Genomic DNA, 24182 nt, shown 5'->3' with positions numbered 1-24182 from the left:
GCCATTTTTAGCCAAAAACTGTCCAACAGAGATGGTTGTGTGTGCAGATGCATTGTTGTGGTGGAAGAACCAGTCTCTTTTCTGGCGCAAATTGGATATTTTTTGACGAAAACTGTTGTGAGTTCTTAAAACTTCCAAGTAAAATGTTTGACTGACAGTCTGACCTGATGGAACAAACTCTGAATGAACTACACCCTTGGCACCAAAAAAGAAAATCAGCATTATTTTGATATTTAATTTGTCTTGACGACATTTTTTTGGATGAGGTGACGATGACGTCTTCCACTGGCTTGACTGTTGCTTTATTTCTGGGTCATAACCATAGCACCACTACTCATCACTCATCACCAATAATGACCTTTCACAGAAAATCTGGATCAGTTTCAAGCTGTTGTTTCAAAGCATGACACGTTCAACTCAATTTCATTTTGATTGTCTATCAGAACAAACACTTTCATTCCCAAATCTTCGGTTAAAATTCAGTGAACTGAACTCCAAGATAATCCACTAATCTCTGACAGTTTATCAATTGTCAGTCGATGGTCTGTGAGCTCAAGCTCTCAAATTTTTTGAGGGTTGATGGACATCCAGAATGAGACTTGTCTTCGATCGACTTGTCGCCATTTTTAAATCAAGCAAGCCATTCATACTCTTTAGTTCTTCCCATAGTGTTATCTAGGTAAGCTGTTTCCGACATTAAAACAGTTTCAGTAGCATTTTTACTGAGTAGAAAACAAAATTTCACAGCTGCACACTGTTCAGTTTTTAAGTTGCCTTCAAAAACGAAACGAGAGCAAAACAGCACTAGCAAAAACAATCAGTGCAGATAGACAGAACAACCATGGCCGACAACACAGGCGGCACTGAACTGGTACAATGAGTTTCCTTGGACACGCCTAGTGGCAGAAATGCATACTACACAAGCTCTGCCTACGGCAATGTTATCCCCCCCCCCCCCCCTTTTTTTTTTTTTTTTTTTTTTTTTTTTTTTTTTTTTTTTTTTTTTTTTAGGTGAGGGAGCGGTACCCCTCGTATTTATCTACAAAAAAGCTGTCTATCCTAGTAATGGTATATAAGTAGAACCACTCAAACCCAGAGTCTGAGTGAAAACATTCATATAATGGTAGAAACCAACACACTTTTGTCAGTCTGTTGTCTCGCACTGAATGAAACTATTCAAACCCAGTCAGTGAGTGAAAATACTCATTAATGGCCCCCAAATGACAAAGGCTTGTTTCGATTTGTTGTCTTACATTGAGTGAAACTACTTGAACATGTTGAGTGAGTGGAAACATTCATGTAGATGATATGGCTAAAGAGACTAGTTCTATTCGGTTGTTTTATTTGACTGAATGAAAAAACAATCGGCTGATCAATCGATGGTTAAAAACAGTTGGTTGTTCAATCCTTAACACAATACTGTACAGATGGCAAACTGCAACATATATGTCATTACTGTTAGCCAACTGTTCTGTCTTTAATACTCCACATTCTCCATCAGTTTATCATTCCTCGTCTCGTAACACCACATCAGCCTCTTGCCACCTTCATTATTTTTCTTCTTCACTCCTGCTTCCTCATTAGAATCTTCCCTTTGTCTCTTTCTCCTACCACAAATCCTACATCTTCTTTATTATTTTCCCCTTCCCTCATGTATGTGATCCCCTTATCATTCCTCTATGCAACACCTGCAACAGTTACTCGATATCAATCAGCATGAACTTTCATATTCTCTCTCTGCTCCATTCCTCCCCCTCTCCAATCTATAACTTTTCCATTTTCCCCCTAATGCACCACAGCCACTTATGCAATTTGCACCAGTCGGGTGGCAGCTTCAGGAGAAAGTGGTGGCGTTGTGTCTATGTGTTAACTTCAAAGACAGACTCTGTCCAAAAATGTACACATGCCTTTCAATGTCCAGTGTCTCCATTGTATTGTGAGTAGCTATTTCTTCTCATATACATACATAACCCCAACCCGAATTTTTCATTAATAAACATTTTTATGGGGCAGTCCTATTGTTCTTAACTAGAAGGTAGGTCTGTGATACTTCAGTTTGCTACCATATACTTTCAATAACTACAATGATAGCCTAAGATCTGAGACTGAGAGATTCAGTTGGCGTTATTGTCGGAATATTGACCTATGACAATGAGAAGGCTATCGTGCTTGGTCATTCAACTTAATTTCCTTACACTTAAAAATTTGATGGAAGAACAAGATGGAAGAAACATCAGTTGGCTATTTAAATGATTACCAATTATGTTTCAAAAATGAATTTTGCTAAAGAAAAGTCCTAGCACAAAGCAAATATTTAAGGAAAAAGGCAAGGACTGCCAGGACAGGAATGTGCTAAGAATGGCAGCGTGTTCTATGACAGGAATGCAGGAGCACATGCCAAGATAGGAGTGCGGGAGGGAGAGGTAGTATGTGCCATGATAGGAAAGTGGTAGGGAGAGATGGCAGGTGCCACAACAGGAGTGGAGGAAGGGCAGGCACTGGGTGCTAGAATAGGATGTCAGAGGGAGAGGCAGCAGGTGCCAGAATAGGAATGCACAAAAAGATTGGTAGCAGGTGCCAGGCTACAAATGTGGTAAAGAAGGTCACAGCATGTGCCAAGACAGGAATGTGGGAGGGGAGGTGGCATGTCCCACTATAGGAATGAGGGAGAGAAAAGCAGCATGTGCCATAATAGGTTTAAAGGAGGGGGGGGGGGGGGGGGGGGGACCAAAATGCGAGGTCATCGGTTCCCTGTTACCAGTAGAACAATTACCCAAGGGAAAGAAGAAAACAAAGAAGACGTATGGCACAGTAACAGGAGAAAGGAAGAGCCAGATGAACGACAGAACGACAACAAACACTACAATGGACAAAACAGGACAAGAAAACCACAGAGACGCAAGAAATGGGGAGAAGAGGTTAAAAACAAGAAAGCAGATTACCATGCCTGGCTGACCATGAGAATAAAAAAGGAGAAGCCAGCCACTCTGCAACACATTAAAACCTCCACCCTAAAAGCCCAAGGGTGGAGCACACAGAGGGACAAAGGACATGGGCTAAAACTAAGATCAAATGATAAAACCCCCCCTCACGAATAAAATGTAAAACTAAAGCAGCTGTTTGGGCACTGTTGCCCAACACCAAAGGCAGGGTACTGGGAAAGTTTAAAGTGCGCCGTAGAGTGGCTAAAAGCGGGCAGTCCAGCAAAAGGTGGACTGTCATTTGGGAGCCACAGTGACACTGAGGTGGGTCCTGGCGACAGAGGAGGTAACCATATGTGAGCCATGTATGGTCAATGAGGAGCTGACAAAGGACAACTGATTCCCTGCGAGAAGCCTGCAGGAAAGACTTCCACACATTCGCAGTTTCCTTAATGACACACGTTTTGTAGTGCATACTGTTATGCCGCTCCATCTGCCAGAGCTGAAAAACCTTGCAGTGTAAGACACAGTGCAGGTCAGTTTCAGAGATGTCTAACTCCAGGAGCGGTTTCTGCATAGCCTGTTTGGCCAGCCTGTCAGCAAGTTCGTTGCCTGGGATTCCAACCTGTCCTGGGGTCCACACAAACATCACTGAATGACTGGACTGTTCCAGGGCAGGGATGTTCGCTACCAAAGGATGGCGAGGGTAGGACTGGTTGATAGCTTGTAAGCTGCTCAGGGAGTCAGAACAGAGAAGAAATGACTCACCAGAACAGGAACAGGTGTACTGAAGTGCACGAGATAAGGCACAAGCTCTGCAGTGAATACACTGAAGCCAGCGGGCAAGGAATGCTGTTCACTAGGCCACAGAGGACACAGGCGAAGCCCTGGAACAAATCAAGAAACGAGAGGAAGTGACAGCGGAGAGAGGCGGGGTTAACGGAGGCCTTAGGACCACGCGAAAGGTCCAGACAAAGCCTCGGCCGAGGTGTACATCATGGAGGCATACATGAATGGACCTCAAGTAGAGATGGTAAAGGGAAGGACTCCAGTTCGGAGAGAAGGGATTGCACGTGAATAGCAATTGTGAGCCCTGACCTGGACCGTGGATGAGGGAGATGAACTGGCACGGTTGGGTAAAGGAGACAGTAATTTGGATGCCCAGGAGAACTACGAATGTGTGGAACATAACTGACGAGCACATGTCGGATCCACAATGGAGGGATTCCGGCCTCCACCAGGACACTGGTCACTGGACTCGTTCTAAAAGCTCCCGTCGCTAGGCGAATGCCACAGTGGTGCACTGGGTCGAGTAAATGCAACGTTGAGGGCGCCGCTGAACCATAAACCAGACTCCCATAGTCCAGGTGGGATTGAACAAGGGCTCTGTAGAGCTGCAGCGGCGTAAAGCGATCTGCACCCCAGTTTGTGTTGCTCAGGCAGCAGAGAGCATTGAGGTGCTGCCAGCACTCCCACTTAAGCTGACAAAGGTGAGGTAATCAAGTCAATCGGGCATAAAAAACTAGTCTAAGAATCGATACACCTCCACTACTGTGAGTGGATCGTCATCAAGATAAAATTCAGGTTCCGGATGAACGGTACGACGCCGACAGAAGTGCATGAAACATGGCTTTACGGCTGAAAACTGGAAGCTGTGGGCTAGAGCCCATGACTGTACCTTGTGAATGGTTCCCTGTAGATGCCACTCAGCAACACCCGTACTGGAGCAATACCAAATGCAGAAGTCATCCGCATACAGAGAAGGGGAGACCGATGGCCCTATAGCTGCTGCTAGGTCGTTAAAGGCCACTAAAAATAGAGATACACTCAATACGGAGCCCTGTGGACCACCATTCTCCTGAATATGGGGGGAACTATTGGAGGCACCAACTCGGGACATGGAAAGTACGGAGCAACAAGAAGTTTTGGATAAAAATCGGAAGCGGGCCCCGGAGACCCTTCTCATACAATGTGGCAAGGATATGATGTTGCCACGTCGTGTCATATGCTTTACGCAAGTCAAAAAAGACGGCAACCAGGTGTTGCCATCTGGAAAAGGCTGTTCGGATGGCGGACTCGAGGCACGCAAGATTATCAGTGGTAGATCGACCCAGGCGAAAGCTGCCCTGACATGGAACCAGTAGGCCACATGACTCCAGGACCCAACCCAACCCAACTGGTGACACACCATACGTTCCAGCAGATTACAGAAAACGTTGGTAAGGCTGATGGGCCGATAGCTATAAACATTAAGTGGAGTTTTACCTGGTTTCAGTACCGGAATGATGGTGCTCTCCCACTATTGCGATGGAAAGACGCCATCGCTCGAGATGCGGTTGAAGCTGACGAGGAGAGATGTTTAATCATCTGACTGTGGATCCAGTCCAGCCCAGGAGCTGTGCCACAGCAATGTGCAAGGGCGCTGAGGAGCTCCCACTATGTCAATGAGGCATTATAGGGTTCGCTGTGACATGTAGTGAACGAGAGGACTTTCCTTTCCATTTGCCGTTTGAGGGTGCGAAAGGCTGGGGGGTAGTTCTCCGATGCAGAGGCTCGAGCATAGTGCTCAGCTAAGGGCTCGGCAATCGCGTTTGCATTGGTAGAGAGCACACCATTGATGTTAACGCCACGGACACCTGTTGCAGTCTGGTATCCAAAAAGACATCTGATCTTTGTCCAGATTTGGGAAGGTGACGTATGGCACCCAATGGTTGACACGTACCTCTCCCAACACTTCTATTTCCATTGTTTTATAAGCAGGCGAACCCGGCCATGGATCCGCTTAAAGGCTATTAGGTGCTCTAGGGAAGGGTGCCACTTATGTTGCTGTAGAGCTCACCGACGCTCTTTAATTGCCTTAGCAAGTTATGTATGGTGATCACCAAGGGACTGACTTTCGTCTGGGTCACCCTAGAGAACAAGGGATCGCGTTTTCTGCCGCAGAAATTATTGTTGTAGTGACCGGCTCAATCACAACATCGATGGCACCACATGGAGGAGATTCAATGGTGACAGCAGAGGTGATGGCTACCCAGTCTGCCTGGTTTAAAGCCCATATGGCTAGGCGTCCGTGGGCATGACGCCAGCGGGGAGAGAGGAAGATTGGGAAGTGGTCACTACCACACAGGTTGACATGTGCTCTCCAGTGAATAGATGGGAGAAGTCTTGGGCTGCAAATTGATAAATCAATGGCTGAGTAACTACTGTGAGCCACACTGGAATGTGTGGCGGCCTCAGTATTTAAGAGGCAGAGGTCGAGTTGGGACAATAAATTTTCGATATCTCTGCCACGGCCAGTAAGCATGCTGCTACCCCATAAGGGGGTTACGAGCGTTAAACTCTCCTGAACGTAGGAAAGGTTTAGGGAGTTGATGAATCAGTGCAGCCAATATGCTCAGGGGTACCGCACCATCTAGAGGGAGATATACATTGCAAACAGTTATTTCCTGCATCACCCGTATCCTGACAGCCACAGCTTCAAGAGGAGTTTGAAGGGGCACAGGGTCATTACATACCGGGTTCAGGACATGAATGCAAACTCCACCTGACACTATTATATTCACTATGGTTCTTGGAATATCTCCTGTAGCCGTGATGGGCATGGGTCCGCATTGCCTGGAACCAGGTTTCCTGGACGGCAATGTGGAAAGCAGGTGTTAAGCTTTACAACTGCTGTAGCTCAGCCAGGTAGTGGAAAAAACCGCCACAATTCCACTGGAGGATGATATGATCATGAGACTGGGAAGGCATGACACACTCAATGAGCCAGTCTTGCCTCAGGGGACACCTGCTGCCACTGACCTATTTCCTGAACAGGCTATATCCATTGTGTCTGAGGGTCTGGCGAGATCTAGGTCCTCTGTGGATGCCAGAATCTCCACCTCATCCTCAGATGCAGAGCTTGTAGGCAGTGGTGATGTGGGTGCCACTGCAATTCCCTTGATCTTGGGGGTCTTCTTTCTGGATTTCTCTCACTGATCCTTGGGTTTCTCTGGCTGGGAGGGATTCAATGATTCAGTCTCCATGACTGAGGATGATCGTGAAGCCCTAAGACCAGCTGCTTTTGGGCACTTCAGCCACTGGCGGGTGTCATCTTTCCTACTAGCAGAAACCTGGGAAGGGAGTGACCCAAGGGATGCCTTCCTAGCGAGTGGAGCCGAAAAAGATGTAAGCTTCTCCAGCTGAGAATGGTTGGGGCAACAGTGATCCTGAGGTGCAGGTGGCACGGGAACAAAGGGAGGGAAGTGCCCCCCACCATCAAGGGACAGGTGTAGTCTTCCAGCTCTGAGAGCTGACTGGAACTTGCAGCACTGATGGTGCTACAACTGTTCTTGTAGCGGCGGCATAAGAGGAGGTCATACCAACAGGATGTAGGTGCTCAAATTTCCTCTTGGCCTTAGTGTAGGTCAGCTGGTCCAGGGTCTTGTATTCCACGGTTTTCCTTTCTCGCTGTAAAATCCTGCAGTCTGGCGAGCAAGGGGAATGATGCTCTCCGCAGCTGACACAAATGGGAGGCAGGGAACATGGAGTATTGGGATGGGATAGACGTCCACAATCTCGACATGTGATGCTGGAAGTACAGCGGCAAGACATACTCCCGAACTTCCAGCACTTAAAGCACCACATTGGGGGAGGGATATATGGCTTGACATCACAGTGGTGGATCATCACTTTGGCCTTCTCGGGTAATGTGTTATTCCCGAAGGCCAAGATGAAGGCACTGGTGGCAACCTGATTATCCCTCTGACCCTGATGGATGTGCCAGAGGAAATGAAATCCTCGACGCTCTAAGTTGGTGTGCAGCTTGTCTTCAGACTGCAAAAGAAGGTCCCTGAGGAATATAATATCCTGGACCATATTTAAGCTCTTATGAGGTGTGATACTAACAGAAACATCCCCCAACTTGTCACAACCGAGTAATGCCTGTGACTGGGCAGAGGATGATGTTTTTATCAAGATTGACAAAGAGCGCATTTTGGACAAGCCCACCACCTCCCAAAACTTGTCCTCCAAATGCTCTACAAAAAACTGAGGCTTCATCAAGACAAAGGAGCCCCATCAGCTCTCATACACATGCGATACCAGGGCAATTAAGGTTCACTGCCATCCTTAGCCTGGCATTCCTCCCATGGTGTGGCCAGGGAGGGGAAAGATTTACATCATACTTCCTTGCATTGTACTGAGACTTAGAATGCTTAGAGACTGCTGGTGTTTGATCACCAGCAAGTGATGATATGGTATGCTTCATCGTGCGTCATCTGCCCTGATGCCACCCACTCCAACCAGGGGCCGTCCCCACGGGCGCCACCCATCCGCAGCAAAGGCCACCAGGCAGTATGGCCACTGCTGGGAGTCCCGATGCCCCAGGGTGACGGGCATCTACTCCTTGGCATACGTGGGGAGTTAATGGTGCAGGCATCAGCAGAGTGATCCCTGTGTTGTCAGGGAGCTACAACCAACAGCGTACATGGTGGCCCCACCACAATGGAATGGCTACCGTGCTGGATATGAGGTGCAAATAATTCCGTGGTCATTGTCGGCGCACAAAAGGATACTGCATAGTGAATGAAGGAAATCGCACCCAAGAAGGTGTCATTGCACAAGAGATTGAGAATGAGTGGGACTGCAATGCCACGACGAGAAAGTGGGCTAAAGATCTCAATGCACAATGGACATGATGCATCAAGTAATGTGCCCTTCCCCAATTGGCTCGCTCTTCGGGAAAAGTTTGAAAAATGGAGGTCAAGCCCTACAGGGGACCATCATACAAAGGCCGAAAGGTGTGAGACTCCTTTTAGTCACCTCTTACGACAGGCAGGAATACCTCGAGTTGCGGAGGGGATGGGGGGCGGCATAATCAGAATGAGAGAGAGAAGCAGTGTGCGCCCCGATGGGAATGCGGTAGAGAGAAGCAGCATGTGCCATTACAGGAACGCGGGAGGGAGAAGCAGCACGCGCCATTACAGGAATACGGGTAGAAGAGGTAGCACGTACCACGATACGAATGCGAGATGGAGAGGTAGCAAGTGCCAGGGTAGGATTGCAGGAGGGAGAGGCAGGAGATGCCAAAATAGGTGCAGCAGGTGCCCGAATAGGAATGCAGAAAAGAGTGGCAGCAGGTGACAAGATGGGAATGTGGTTAAGAATGGTAGCAGGTGACAAGATAGGAATGTGGTTAAGAGTAGTAGCAGTTTCCAGGAAAGGAATAGGAGAGGGAGAAGGAGCAGATACCGGGAGAGGGAGTAGGCACCTTGAGAGGCTGAGGGAAGGAGAGCGAGCAGGTGACATTACAAGAATTCAAGAGGGTGAAGCAGCATGTGTCATAATAAGAAAGTGGGAAGGAGCGGTGGCATGTGCAATGATAGGAATGCAGGAGAGAGAGGTGGGATGTGCAATGATAGCAATGCAGGAGAGAGAGGCAGCATGTGCCAGAATAGGAATGCATAAAGGAGTGGTGCAGGTCCAAGGACAGGAATGTAGTAAAGAGAGGCAGCAAGTGCCAAGAGAGGAATGGGGGAGGGAGGGGGTGGCAGGAGTCTGGATCAGATTGCGTAACACAGGGCAGTAGTATATGAATGGGGGAGAGAGTGGCAGCATCTGTCATGATACAAATGCGAGAGGAAGAGGTGATGTGCCTGAATACGACTGCAGTAAGGAGTGGTGGGTATCAGAAGAGAATATGAGAGGGACAGGTGCCATGGTAGGAATACGGGAGGGAGAGGCAGTATGTGCCATGACAGGAATGCCAGAGAAGAGGCAACAGGCACCAGAATAGGAATGCAGACAGGAGTGGTAGTACGTGTCAGTATAGGAATGTGGTAAAGAGAGGCAGCAGATGCCAGGATGGGAATGGGCTAAAGAGAGGCAGCAGATGCCCTGAGAGGAATGGAGGGACGGAAGGGGTAGCAGAAATCAGGATGGGTGATGGAGGGGCAGCATGATCCAGGATAGTAATACAGGAGCGACAGGCAGCAGGCGCAGAATAGGAATGCTGACAGGAGCGGTAGCAATACCAGGACATGAATGCAATAAAGAGAGGCAGCAGCGGCCAGGGCAGGAATGTGGTAAAGAGAGGCAGCACCATGAGAGAAATGTTGGAGAAAGAGGGAGCAGGTGCAAAGAAGGAAATGGGGGCAGGAGAAGTAGTAAATGCCAGGATAGATTGCACGAGGGAGGGGCAGCAGGTACCAATATAAGAATATGGGAGAGTGAGGCAGCATGTGAGAGGATACACACATAGAATGGACGGCAGCATGTGCCATGATGGGAATGAGGGAGGGAGAGGAAGTTTGTGTCACAATAGGAAGGCAGGGGGGGGAAGGCGACACATGGCATTGCCATGTTAGGAAAGTGGGAGAGAGAGGCTGCAGATGCCAGAACAGGAATGCTAGAAAGACATGTACCTGGACAAACGAGATGAGATAGGCAACATGTGCCAGGATATGAACAGGGAGGGAGAGGGCTGACAGAACTTCTTTTTTGTGATAAAAGATATATTCTCTTGAAATTCACTTCACTGTACTTCCACTAATACTGAGACTTTCAGAAGTTCTCTTTACTGGCTGCAGTATGGCACTGCTTGCGACCTGATCACCATAAGACGTTTCAAAACTCCGTAAACAGGGTGTATATGTGGACAAGGGAAAAAAAATTCCTGGATTTCTCCCGGATTTCCTGGTTAAAAACACACTTTCTCCCGGGTGAAAACATAATGTTTCCCTGTTAACTGACAGTATATTTTCTCTTGGAACTGTACTGTTGTTGTTGTTGTCTTCAGTCCTGAGACTGGTTTGATGCAGCTCTCCATGCTACTCTATCCTGTGCAAGCTTCTTCATCTCCCAGTACCTACTGCAACCAACATCCTTCTGAATCTGCTTAGTATATTCATCTCTTGGTCTCCCTCTACGATTTTTACCCTCCACGCTGCCCTCCAATACTAAATTGGTGATCCCTTGATGCCTCAGAACATGTCCTACCAATCGATCCCTTCTTCTAGTCAAGTTGTGCCACAAACTTCTCTTCTCCCCAATCCTATTCAGTACTTCCTTATTCGTTATGTGATCTACCCATCTCATCTTCAGCATTCTTCTGTAGCACCACATTTCGAAAGCTTCTATTCTCTTCTTGTCCAAACTATTTATCGTCCATGTTTCACTTCCATACATGGCTACACTCCATACAAATACTTTCAGAAACGACTTCCTGACACGTAAATCTATACTCGATGTTAATAAATTTCTCTTCTTCAGAAATGCTTTCCTTGCCATTGCCAGTCTACATTTTATATCCTCTCTACTTCGACCATCATCAGTTATTTTGCTCCCCAAATAGCAAAATCCTTTACTTTAAGTGTCTCATTCCCTAATGTAATTCCCTCAGCATCACCCGAGTTAATTCGACTACATTCCATTATCTATATCCTCCTTTCAAGGCACTGTCCATTCCGTTCAACTGCTCTTCCAAGACCTTTGCTGTCTCTGACAGAATTACAATGTCATTGGCGAACCTCAAAGTTTTTATTTCTTCTCCATGGATTTTAATACCTACTCCGAATTTTTCTTTTGTTTTCTTCAGTGCTTGTTCAATATACAGATCGAATAACATCAGGGACAGGCTACAACCCTGTCTCACTCCCTTCCCAACCACTGCTTCCCTTTCAGGCCCCTCGACTCTTATAACTGCCATCTGGTTTCTGTACAAATTGTAAATAGCCTTTCGCTCCCTGTATTTTGCCCCTGCCACCTTCAGAATTTGAAAGAGCGTATTCCAGTCAACATTGTCAAAAGCTTTCTCTAAGTCCACAAATGCCAGAAATGTAGGTTTGCCTTTCCTTAATGTAGCTTCTAAGATAAGTCGTAGGGTCAGTATTGCCTCACATGTTACAACATTTCTACGGAATCCAAACTGATCTTCCCCAAGGTCGGCTTCTACCAGTTTTTCTATTCGTCTGTAAAGAATTTGCGTTAGTATTTTGCAGCCGTGACTTACTAAACTGATAGTTCGGTAATTTTCACATCTGTAAACACCTGCTTTCTTTGGGATTGGAATTATTACATTCTTCTTGAAGTCTGAGGGTATTTAGCCTGTCTCGTGCATTTTGCTCACCAGATGGTAGAGTTTTGTCAGGACTGGCTCTCCCAAGGCTGTCAGTAGTTCTAATGGAATGTTGTCTACTTCCAGGGCCTTGTTTCGACTCAGGTCTTTCAGTGCTCTGTCAAACTCTTCACGCAGTATCATATCTCCCATGTCATCTTCATCTACATCCTCTTTCATTTCCATAATATTGTCCTCAAGTACATCGCCTTCCGTATAGACCCTCTATATACTCCTTCCACCTTTCTGCTTTCCCTTCTTTGATTAGAACTGGGTTTCCATCTGAGCTCTTGATATTCATACAAGTGGTTCTCTTTTCTCCAAAGGTCTCTTTAATTTTCCTGTAGGCAGTATCTATCATACCCCTAGTGAAATAAGCCTCTACATCCTTACGTTTGTCCTCTAGCCATTTCTGCTTAGCCATTTTGCACTTCCTGTCGATCTCATTTTTGAGACGTTTGTATTCCTTTTTGCCTGCTTCATTTACTGCATTTTTATATTTTCTCCTTTCATCAATTAAATTCAATATCTTTTCTGTTACCCAAGGATTTCTACTAGCCCTCATCTTTTTACCTACTTGATCCTCTGCTACCTTCACTATTTCATTCCTCAAAGCTACCCATTCTTCTTCTACTGTATTTCTTTCCACCATTCTTGTCAATTGTTCCCTTATGCTCTCCCTGAAACTCTGTACAACCTCTGGCTTAGTCAGTTTATCCAGGCCCCATCTCCTTAAATTCCCACCTTTTTGCAGTTTCTTCAGTTTTAATCTACAGTTCATAACCAATAGATTGTGGTCAGAGTCCACAGCTGCACCTGGAAATGTCTTAAAATTTACAACCTGGTTCCTAAATCTCTGTCTTACCATTATATAATCCATCTGAAACCTGTCAGTATCTCCAGGCTTTTTCCATGTATACAACCTTCTTTTATGATTCTTGAACCAAGTGTTAGCTATGATTAAGTAGTGCTCTGTGCAAAATTCTACCAGACACAAGCAGACATATGTAAAGGCAAAGAGTTTGGGCAGAGATGTCAGTCGAGGTGGAAGTACAGAGGCAAAGATGTTGTTGAGTGACAAGTGATGTACGAGGGGCGGCAACTTGAAATTAGTGGAGGTTGAGGCCTGGTGGGTAACGGGAAGAGAGGATATATTGAAGGGCAAGTTCCCATCTTCGGAGTTCTGATAGGTTGGTGTCAGTGGGAAATATCCAGATAAGCCTGACGGTGTAACACTGTGCCAAGATGTACTGGCCATGCACCAAGGCATGTTTAGCCACAGGGTGATCCTCATTACTAACAAACACTGTCTGCCTGTGTCCACTCATGCGAATGGACAGTTTGTTGCTGGTCATTCCCACGTAGAAGGCTTCACAGTGTAGGCAGGTCAGTTGGTAAATCACATGGGTGCTTTCACACTTGGCTCTGCCTTTGATCGTGTACACCTTCCGGGTTACTGGACTGGAGTAGGTAGTGGTGGGAGGGTACATGGGACAGGTTTTACACCGGTGGCGGTTACAAGGGTAGGAGCCAGAGGGTAGGGAAGGTGGTTTGGGTATTTCATAGGGACGAACCAAGAGGTTACGAAGGTTAGGTGCACAGCGGAAAGACACTCTTGGTGGAGTGGGGAGGATTTCATGAAGGATGGATCTCATTTCAGGGCAGGATTTGAGGAAGTCGTATCCCTGCTGGAGAGCCACATTCAGAGTCTGATCCAATCCCGGAAAGTATCCTGTCACAAGTGGGGCACTTTTGGGGTTCTTCTGTGGGAGGTTCTGGGTTTGAGGGGATGAGGAAGTGGCTCTGGTTATTTGCTTCTGTACCAGGTCGGGAGGGTGGTTGCGGGATGCGATAGCTGTTTTCAGGTTGTTGTGTAATGGTTCAGGGATTAAGGACTGGAGCAGATTCATTTGCCACGAAGACCTAAGCTGTAGGGAAGGGACCCTTTGATATGGAATGGGTGGCAGCCGTCATAATAGAGGTACTGTTGCTTGTTGGTTGGTTTGATGTGGATGGGTGTGTGAAGCTGTCCATTGGACAGATGGAGGTCAACGTTTAGGAAAGTGGCATGGGATTTGGGGTAGGACCAGGTGAATCTGATGGAACCAAAGGAGTTGAGGTTGGAGAGGAAATTCTGGAGTTCTTCTTCACTGTGAGTCCATATCATGAAGATGTCATCAATAAATCTGTACCAAACTTTGTGTTGGCAGGCCTGGGTAACCAAGAAGGCTTCCTCTAAGCAACCCATAAATAGGTTGGCGTACGAGGGGCCATCCTGGTACCCATGGCTGTTCCCTTTAATTGTTGGTATGTCTGGCCTTCTAAAGTGAAGAAGTTGTGAGTTAGGATGAAGCTGGTTAAGGTAATGAGGAAAGAGATTTTAGGTAGGTTTAAGTAAAACCCACATCCTTTCGTCTTTCCCTCTCCTTCCCTCTTTCCTGATGAAGCAACCGAGGGTTGCGAAAGCTTGAAATTTGTGTGTGTGTTTGAGAGTTTTTTATTGTGTCTATCTACCAGCGCTTTCTCGTTTGGTAAGTCACCGCATCTTTGTTTTTAATATATTTTTCCCATGTGGAATGTTTGTTTCTATTATATTCATATCATTAATTTGAACCCAACAATTATGTTTGTTATTGTCACTGTTGCATTTCGAAATCTTTTCTGTCATCTTACTTTCTATTTTTGTTTGTGCAAGTAGTTTCACTTTGTAGTCACCTTCCCTTTTTTTCCGTAATCTACCATACAATTTATCCTGCCTATATATACTGAATAATACATAATTTACTTCCAAACCATAACCAAAAAAGTTTTAACGCTTTCAACACTACCGCTGCTATAAAATCCACCGTTCCCAGCTTACAAATATTTCTCGTGTAACCTCGTGAATACTATTCCACAGCTTCAGTTCCTTTCACCTATTAAACAACCATTTCAGCTAGTTCTAACAACTTTCGTTTTATTTCCATTCTCGTTTTTCCCACATAACCGATCTTTTTTTAGCAGCTTCCCACAGGTTTTAACGTTATTATTTCTTCATCAGACAATTGTTAGCCTCATTTTCATAATCTGCCACCACATAACCAGTCCTCTTAATACATTTAAATGCAGTTTTTTCGAAATTTTCCCATATTTCTCCACCCTTTAACGTGTTTTGGAGGCAACACAACTACCTAATGTTTGTACACATCGTTGTTTACCAACCTAAGTTCACCACAGGATCAACATAGCTGAGTTTAAACCAACACTTTTTCGACTTTTTCACACCGTAACTCCAGTTGCTTTCTAGTTCACCTTTATCTCTCCCAAAATATATTTTTATTTTCACTTTAGCCTCATGTTACACTTGCCACTTTCTAATACCATGTCACCCTCACAAAATCCCCATTAAGTTTTATTTACATTCCCTCCGCAAACATGCCTTCGCCCCAGCCAGATTACGCTCCCATATTTTATTCACTCAGGCTTGTCTGACATTTGGCATTACCCCCAAAGGCCTCATACTTAAAGTTCCCATCTCTGGCTGTAACCCTACTTTCCATCAATCCCTATTCCAGTTCCAAACTGAACAATCCATAGCCCTCACCCACCTAATTCTTCACCAATACATCAACTCAGCCAATGAACACACCCGTCAACTCCTATCCCTAATCAAAGTCCTCAATCTTTCCTCTCCCACATCCACACCGGCTGTCCAGAGCATCCTCCTACAGGCCAACCGCAAATTAGAACAGCATGCCACCCTCCACCTCAAAAAACTATCCAATCTCCTGGTTTCCCACCTCCGGAAAGGCAACTCGCTCACCCTCCACAATCTTTCCAACAAACCTCAACCTCCTCTCATCGCACACAGACCCAGTCTCTCCCATCTACTCAATCTCTCACTTCCAGCTTCACTCCCCCCAAAACCTCAAAATTCTAGTCAACACAATCTGGAACCACAACACCCCAATTCAGTAGTTAACCTTTCCTCCAAACCTGTCTCCCAATCCGAAACCTCTGTCCTATCCAAAGGCTTCACCTTCAGCCCCACTCCCAGATTCAACCAAACAGCCCTCGTCAAAGATTTACTGTCCTACACTCGTAGTCTCTGTTGGAAATATCACTTTGCCACGAAGAAAAATAATCCTAATCCTACTCCTAATGATACAACTCCCCAAGACAAGATCCAAATTGAACCCTGCCTGGAACAGTTCTGTCCTCCGTCACAGTGGGACCCAGCTCCTCTTCCTCAAAATCACCCTCTCCAAACCTTCCAGGAATTTCTCACTTCCAGCCTTGCCTCTCAATCTTTCTTGAAAAACCTTAATCCTACTCCCAACATCACAACAGCTGAAGCCCAGGCTATCTGTGATCTGAAGGCTGACCGATCCATCGTCATTCTTCCGGCTGACAAGGGTTCCATGACCGTGGTACTTGATCATCAGGAGTATGTGGCTGAGGGACTGCATCAGCTTTCAGACAACACTACATACAAAGTTTGCCAAGATAATACCATTCCTGATATCCAGGCAGAGCTTCAAGGAATCCTCAGAACCTTCGGCCCCCTACAAAACGTTTCACCTGACTCCATCAACCTCCTGACCCCACCGACACCCTGCACCCCTACCTTCTACCTACTTCCTAAAATTCACAAACCCAAACATCCCGGCCGCCCCATTGTAGCTGGTTACCAAGCCCCCACAGAACGTATCTCTGCCTACGTAGATCAACACCTTCAACCCATTACATGCAGTCTCCCATCCTTCACCAAGACACCAACCACTTTCTCGAATGCCTGGAATCCTTACCCAATCTGTTACCCCTGGAGACCATTCTTGTAACCATTGATGCCACTTCCCTATACACAAATATCCTGCACGTCCAGGGCCTCGCTGCGATGGAGCACTTCCTTTCATGCCGATCACCTGCCACCCTATCTAAAACCTCTTTCCTCATTACCTTAGGCAGCTTCATCTTAACTCACAACTTCTTCACTTTAGAAGGCCAGACATACTAACAATTAAAGGGAACAGCCATGGGTACCAGGATGGCCCCTCGTACGCCAACCTATTTATGGGTTGCTTAGAGGAAGCCTTCTTGGTTACCCAGGCCTGCCAACACAAAGTTTGGTACAGATTTATTGATGACATCTTCATGATATGGACTCACAGTGAAGAAGAACTCCAGAATTTCCTCTCCAACCTCAACTCCTTTGGTTCCATCAGATTCACCTGGTCCTACCCCAAATCCCATGCCACTTTCCTCAATGTTGACCTCCATCTGTCCAATGGACAGCTTCACACATCCATCCACATCAAACCAACCAACAAGCAACAGTACCTCTATTATGACAGCTGCCACCCATTCCATATCAAAGGGTCCCTTCCCTACAGCTTAGGTCTTCGTGGCAAATGAATCTGCTCCAGTCCTTAATCCCTGAACCATTACACAATAACCTAAAAACAGCTATCGCATCCCGCAACTACCCTCCCGACCTGGTACAGAAGCAAATAACCAGAGCCACTTCCTCATCCCCTCAAACCCAGAACCTCCCACAGAAGAACCCCAAAAGTGCCCCACTTGTGACAGGATACTTTCCGGGATTGGATCAAACTCTGAATGTGGCTCTTCAGCAGGGATACGACTTCCTCAAATCCTGCCCTGAAATGAGATCCATCCTTCATGAAATCCTCCCCACTCCACCAAGAGTGTCTTTCCGCTGTGCACCTAACCTTCGTAACCTCTTGGTTCATCCCTATGAAATACCCAAACCACCTTCCCTACCCTCTGGCTCCTACCCTTGTAACCGCCCCCGGTGTAAAACCTGTCCCATGTACCCTCCCACCACCACCTACTCCAGTCCTGTAACCGGGAAGGTGTACACGATCAAAGGCAGAGCCATGTGTGAAAGCACCCACGTGATTTACCAACTGACCTGCCTACACTGTGAAGCCTTCTATGTGGGAATGACCAGCAACAAACTGTCCATTCAAATGAACGGACACAGGCAGACAGTGTTTGTTGGTAATGAGGATCACCCTGTGGCTAAACATGCCTTGGTGCACGGCCAGCACATCTTGGCACAGTGTTACACCGTCCGGCTTATCTGGATACTTCCCACTGACACCAACCTATCAGAACTCCAGAGATGGGAACTTGCCCTTCAATATATCCTCTCTTCCCGTTACCCACCAGGCCTCAACCTCCGCTAATTTCAAGTTGCCGCCCCTCGTACATCACTTGTCACTCAACAACATCTTTGCCTCTGTACTTCCACCTCGACTGACATCTCTGCCCAAACTCTTTGCCTTTACATATGTCTGCTTGTGTCTGTATACGTGCGGATGGATATGTGTGTATGTGCGCAAGTGTATAACTGTCCCTTTTTCCCGCTAAGGTGAGTCTTTCCGCTCCCGGGATTGGAATGACTCCTTACCCTCTCCCTTAAAACCCAGATCCTTTTGTCTTTCCCTTTCCTTCCCTCTTTCCTCATGAAGCAACCGAGAGTTGCGAAAGCTTGTAATTTGTGTGTGTGTTTGAGAGTTTTTTTATTGTGTCTATCTACCAGCGCTTTCTCGTTTGGTAAGTCACAGCATCTTTGTTTTTAATATATTTTTCCCATGTGGAATGTTTCTTTCTTCTATGATGTAAGTGATTATTCCTTTATGCTTTCCTTAGCAACTTCTGATTTAACTCAACTATATTATTACATTAGTTTTATTTTTATTGTTTTTCATATCATAACCTCTTTCCAAAAAACTATCCTCCCCTTCAATTGATCCTTAAAGTCTTTTAGCATCTCCAACAGACTTACATTGCCACTGGCAAATTTTAAGGTTTTTATATCTTTTCTCTAAACTTTAACTCCCTTTCTAAATTCTGTTTAGTATTTACAAGAAATAGATCACTCACTGAAATGTAATGCAAAAAAATCAGTGTAAAAAGGGATGAACTGAAAATGAAACTATTTGGCGTAAACAGTGTCACAAAGTACAAGTGGCACAGATGATACACAATGGAAGTAGGAAGTAGAAATTCCTCATAAAATAAGGACTAGGTTCAATATTTTGTCAGTTTTAAGCAAAGCAACCAAAGTAATAGTACATCAGCAAGAATATTTAGAAACGGCAGCAGTGAACATTGAATTATTACAAAACTACAATTAGGTGAAAAAATAACTGGTGGAGACAGTTCAAGGAATCTTCTTTATTGTTGATAAATTACACAAGTTTGGTGTACTCTCATTTTGTAGTGCTGTTTGTTTCCATATGAGAGAACGAATCAGTGAAACTGGGTGTAAATATTCAGCCCATAATTGCAAGAAAAGGTCACAACAGTGACAGGGGCTGAAGAATCTATGAAATACGTAGTGGCTGTACGGTCTACGAAACAAATTCCTATTGCACCGGTAGAAGCCAAGACCACCAAGGGACTCTGTTCTGATATTGTTTTAAGGTTGCATTATGAACAGAATTTCTCAAATAGTGAGTGTAAGTAGATTTCCATATGACTTGTAACTTGGAATGATTGTGATGTGAGAGAGTGTAGGGTGTGGTTTGGTGTTCATGTTGTTAATGACAAGGGATTATTTGAAACCTGGAGCAAACAGACTACTACTATTGAAAAGTAAATTGTGAAGTGCCAGGCTTGGGGTCCCCAACAAGTAGTACTACTCAGCTACAGCCCTGTAGCATACCTTGTTTCTCCTGTATTTGCTCCTGTTAAGGGTAGGATCTTCATACTTCCTTAAAATACCCTTTTTATTAGACTAATTTATGACTTTCTCATCACTCTGATATGCTATAACTCCTGCAAGTAAATTAATTTGCCTTTATCTGTTTAAATACACGACAGACCGCACAAAAAGTTGTTTAAAAATACTGACCGGTTAATTGTGTCACTATGTCATTGTCATATGTTATTCAAATGAAAGAAATAAAGTGTTAAGTGCAATACTTACAGATCTATGCGTTGTTGAAGATGAGTTGCTGGCCAATCAGACTTGCAATATTCATTCATATCATCCCATGGGCGCCACAGATGATTGTAGAAGAACCTTTAAGGGAATGCGAATTGTTTCAAATGTTTTGGCACAAATGTGAAGTGAGTAAATTTTTTCAGCTAAGTACTTGCTAACAGGCAGAACATAAGTGCCCACAACGTCAATCATGTCAGAAAGTCTTAAGAGTAGTTTAGAGCAAAAGACTGGAGAACACCGCTGATTTTAGTGTTGCTTGCTGGACAGGAGGAGGAAAATTATTTGTCCTTTATGCCCTATGCCCAGGAGCATGTAAACATATGCTTACAGAAAAACATATAAAATTCACCAGAGATCATATCAAATATTTTCAAATGTCATGAAGCATGAACTGCAGATTGTCGTGAAAGCCAGTGTTTCACTGTTGCAACAGTTGTTTTAATAATTTGGCGGTCTGAATATTGAACGTTTCAGTCTTTCTAGCAATTTTTATGTCCTTCTTATGTTAATATCTACTACCAGTAAAACTGCAGCTTGCTAAACCAATTTCTGCTTGGTGCTACGCTGTCTTCATTTTAAGATCACAATGATGATGATATTGGGTTCAGTACATTAAACAACATGATTATCTGCACCCTTGCAGAATACGTATTAAATGCTTAGTGAAAATAAAAGTTTTTCCTCATAAGTAATCTTTTTGGGACAATTTCTCGTGGATACACATTTGACATTTGAAAGACTGACTGCTAATGACAACAGAGATAGTGGTTGGTTATCTATACATTAAAAGTGACACCAAAAACATCATGCATGGGAGAATGCATGTCTGCACGCATGTCCATGCCCTTTCCTCATGCATAAATAAAACTATAATACAGTCATGACAGAGGACTAAGTAAAATGAGAATTAGCTGGTGGGGGGAAAAAGAAAGCTAACAGTTATTTCCAGGTATATGTGGCTGTCTAATTGCTAATACAAACAGGGAAAGAGCCAATCATTGTGACAACGAGTAAATGCTGGGGCTAGTCCTATATATGGATGTTGTACCCACTTAAATGAAAACTGTGTCCCATTTTGAATTGTATTGTATTGTATTGATCCAGGCAATCATAGTATTGTACAGTTGTAGGCATGATATTGGACAGGTCAAGAGAGCATATTTACAAGTAATTTTAACAATCTGATTTTTACATAGTTTTGTAGCGAGGAAATTATCTATCTTAAACAAAACAGTCAATACAAATCATAGAATTGTACGGTTGTACATATGATATTGGACAGGTCAAGAGAACATATTTGCAAGTAATTTTTAGTAAATTGATTTTACATTATTTTGTGATGAGGAAATTATCTATATTTAACAAAACAGTAAATACAAATGTAGTGTGGTAAAATACAAACAGCCAATACAAATGTAATAGTAAAATAATACAGTGTATTTCATAGGCATGCACAGTATATAATTTTCAGACCTAACTGAACATTTATTATAAAACTGTTTACAATTTTAATCTCTTTCAAAAAAATGATCAACTGCATAAAAGCATTGGTCCAAGAGATATTTTTTTAACTTATGTGTGAAGGCTCTTGGGTTCTTTGTTGCTTTGATTTCATTTGGTAAATTATTATACATTTGTATCCCAACATTTAAAACACTTTTTTGGTAGCAGGTAGTTCTGGACTGCATTATATGTAGGTCAGATTGCTGCCTTGTTGCATAGTTATGAATGTCTCTACTGAATTTTAATGCACAGTCATTGTTTAACAGGTATGACTTGACAAATGAGACAATATTATAAATGTAAGCAGAGGGCAGTGTCATAATGCCATTTGTTTTGAAATGTTGTCTACATGATTCATTACATCTTAGGTTACATATTATGTGTATCGCCTTTTTTTTTTTGCATTTTGAAAATATATCTACCCCCAGATGAGTTCCCCCAAAATATGATTCCATACTGTAATGTAGGGCGGAAGTAAGCATAATATACATGTATGTGAACAGATTTTGTGACTGATTTTTTTGAGTATCCTTAAAACGTAACACACAGTTGATAGCTTTTTTGAGATATGATTTGTGTGAGTATCCCACTTAAGATTTTCTTCAAGCCATATGCCATGAAACTTGACAGAGTCCACACACGTAAGCTCTTGGTTATTTAGAATCACATTGGGCATTTCTTGTTTTTGGAATGGGAGTCTGAAGTTGACGTACATTGTTTTCTCTATATTTGTAATGAGTTTGTTCTCGTTGAACCATTTATTGAGTGACGACATAAGCAGTTTAATTTTCTGGTTGTGGTCCTCTTTATCAGTGCCTGTTATTAGTATACTTGTGTCAGCGGCAAATAGTGTGGTATGTCCTGTAGCAAGCTTCGTGCTTATGTCATCAATGTATAGCATGGGTCCTAAGATTGAGCCTTGTGGCACACCATATCTAATAGGCATTGTGTCAGAGGAGTGGACAGTACATTGATGGGTGGTTGTATTCTTTTTTTTCAAAATTAATTTCAACCTTTTGTAATCTATTTGACAGGTAAGATTCTAACCATTTGTTTGCAATTCCTCTTATACCTTTATTTGCTAGCTTCTTAAGGAGTATGGTATAGTCAATTACATCAAAGGCTTTGGATAAATCTAAAAAGATACCAGTAGATTTTTCCTTATTATCCAGTGCTTTTAAGGTTTTGTTGAGATACTCAAATAGCTGTGGTAGTCATTTTTTGTTTTCTAAAACCATCCTGGTGTTTTGTTAATAAGGATTCTCCACAATTCTTTACAACAAAAATCACGAATGTTGTCACTGCCACTGGAGTACTTATTCTTTAGTCCTTTTATAGCTGTAAGTACTTCAGTATTGGAGACTTTGTGAAGAAACATTGATGCCTGTACTGGTATGGTTTCCATTAGTGTTTGGTGTTGAGTATTTGGTCTGTGGCAGTTTTTGTGCTATTTTGCTCAGGTAGTCATTAAAACCATTTACTATTTTGTGGGGATCTGATGTGACTTCATCATTTAGGTTTAGTTTTAATGTTTTGTTCATAACATGCTGCTTACTGTTTGTTTCATTTTTTACAAGAGTCCACAAGCCTTTCACTTCATTGTTACTTTCCTTTATAAGTTATAATTTTAACAATACCATATATGTTAAAGGAGAAACGGACTAGTCAAATTGCAAGACTGTTTCAGATAATCATGCTGACTTGAACACTGACTGAAAATGATGAAGCAGCCACCGCGACAATTAAAATAACCTACCCAATAATTTGACATAGCATCCTAAAAACACACAAATCCGGCCTTAATGTATTCTGGAAGAGTAAGCGAATTGAAAGTTGGAACGCAAATGGTAGTCTTCTGCAACTCCCTATTCATATTCTTCATCATATTTCAAACTTTTGCTATGACTTCCATTTGCCATTCTTTTTGCAGCTCAGTGATGATTATGGCCTTGATATTTCTACGTCTTATGACACCCTTACTGAAGTTGAGAGTGTCATGAATTTCTACTGCTACAGTATAAGGACCAAAACTGTCACAATTCAGAGGTGTGATCACTTGGCAATACATATCAGTTTCAAATAAAAGCATTTTGTAGCCAAGTTGTTGGACTGAATTGATAATTTAAGCAATGTTTCGTTGATGTGGAATGGAAATACGTTATCAAAAGACCCCTCTTCCCTCTGTGTAATAAGGTCATTCCAGCAGTGTTATGCACTTTTCAAATCATCAAGGTTTGATTTTCCTAATGGAATTCCAGTGACAGTACTCTGTCAAACCCTCTTAGTTTTGTGGATTTGGTGATATCTAATAGCACACCTATACAGTTTAAAGATTTGTTTCGTATCTGTGATATTCCACAGTGATCTAATAGCACACCTATACAGTTTAAAGATTTGTTTCGTATCTGTGATATTCCACGGTGCTCCTGCGAACAGCTAGGGACATATAAATCCATCCAGATAGAGCCCTGTTTGCCTGGTTAGGTCTTAGGGTGCACACTCAAAGAATGTAGGTTATTTGCATAACAGAGACAATCGTAAGGCAGCTTGACACAATGCAAAGAATATCCCTGTGTAATCTAATGGGCTGTATACAGTGGCAGCTGGCCGGCAGCACCAACCGCATAGGGCAAGCACTACACTGACAAAACATAGGTGTGCGCAAGTCTACTTCTCTGCAATCTTCCTCAAATGATTTTACAGAAAC

At 43.8% G+C, this 24182-nt stretch overlaps 1 protein-coding gene across 1 annotated transcript in view; it reads right to left on the bottom strand.

The window, feature by feature from the left end:
* LOC126457239 (protein nessun dorma-like) overlaps positions 1 to 24182 on the bottom strand; it is a 179987-nt gene that overhangs the window by 80279 nt on the left and 75526 nt on the right. The window contains exon 3 of the mRNA XM_050093383.1: positions 19955 to 20050. Coding sequence (XP_049949340.1) covers positions 19955 to 20050 — 96 coding nt within the window. The remainder of the gene's footprint in view (positions 1 to 19954; positions 20051 to 24182) is intronic.

The sequence above is a fragment of the Schistocerca serialis genome, chromosome 2 (assembly GCF_023864345.2).
Source record: "Schistocerca serialis cubense isolate TAMUIC-IGC-003099 chromosome 2, iqSchSeri2.2, whole genome shotgun sequence".
In the NCBI taxonomy this organism is placed as follows: domain Eukaryota; kingdom Metazoa; phylum Arthropoda; class Insecta; order Orthoptera; family Acrididae; genus Schistocerca; species Schistocerca serialis.
The sequence above is the reverse complement of the archived record's forward strand: the minus strand, read 5'-3'. Positions and strand labels throughout refer to the sequence as shown.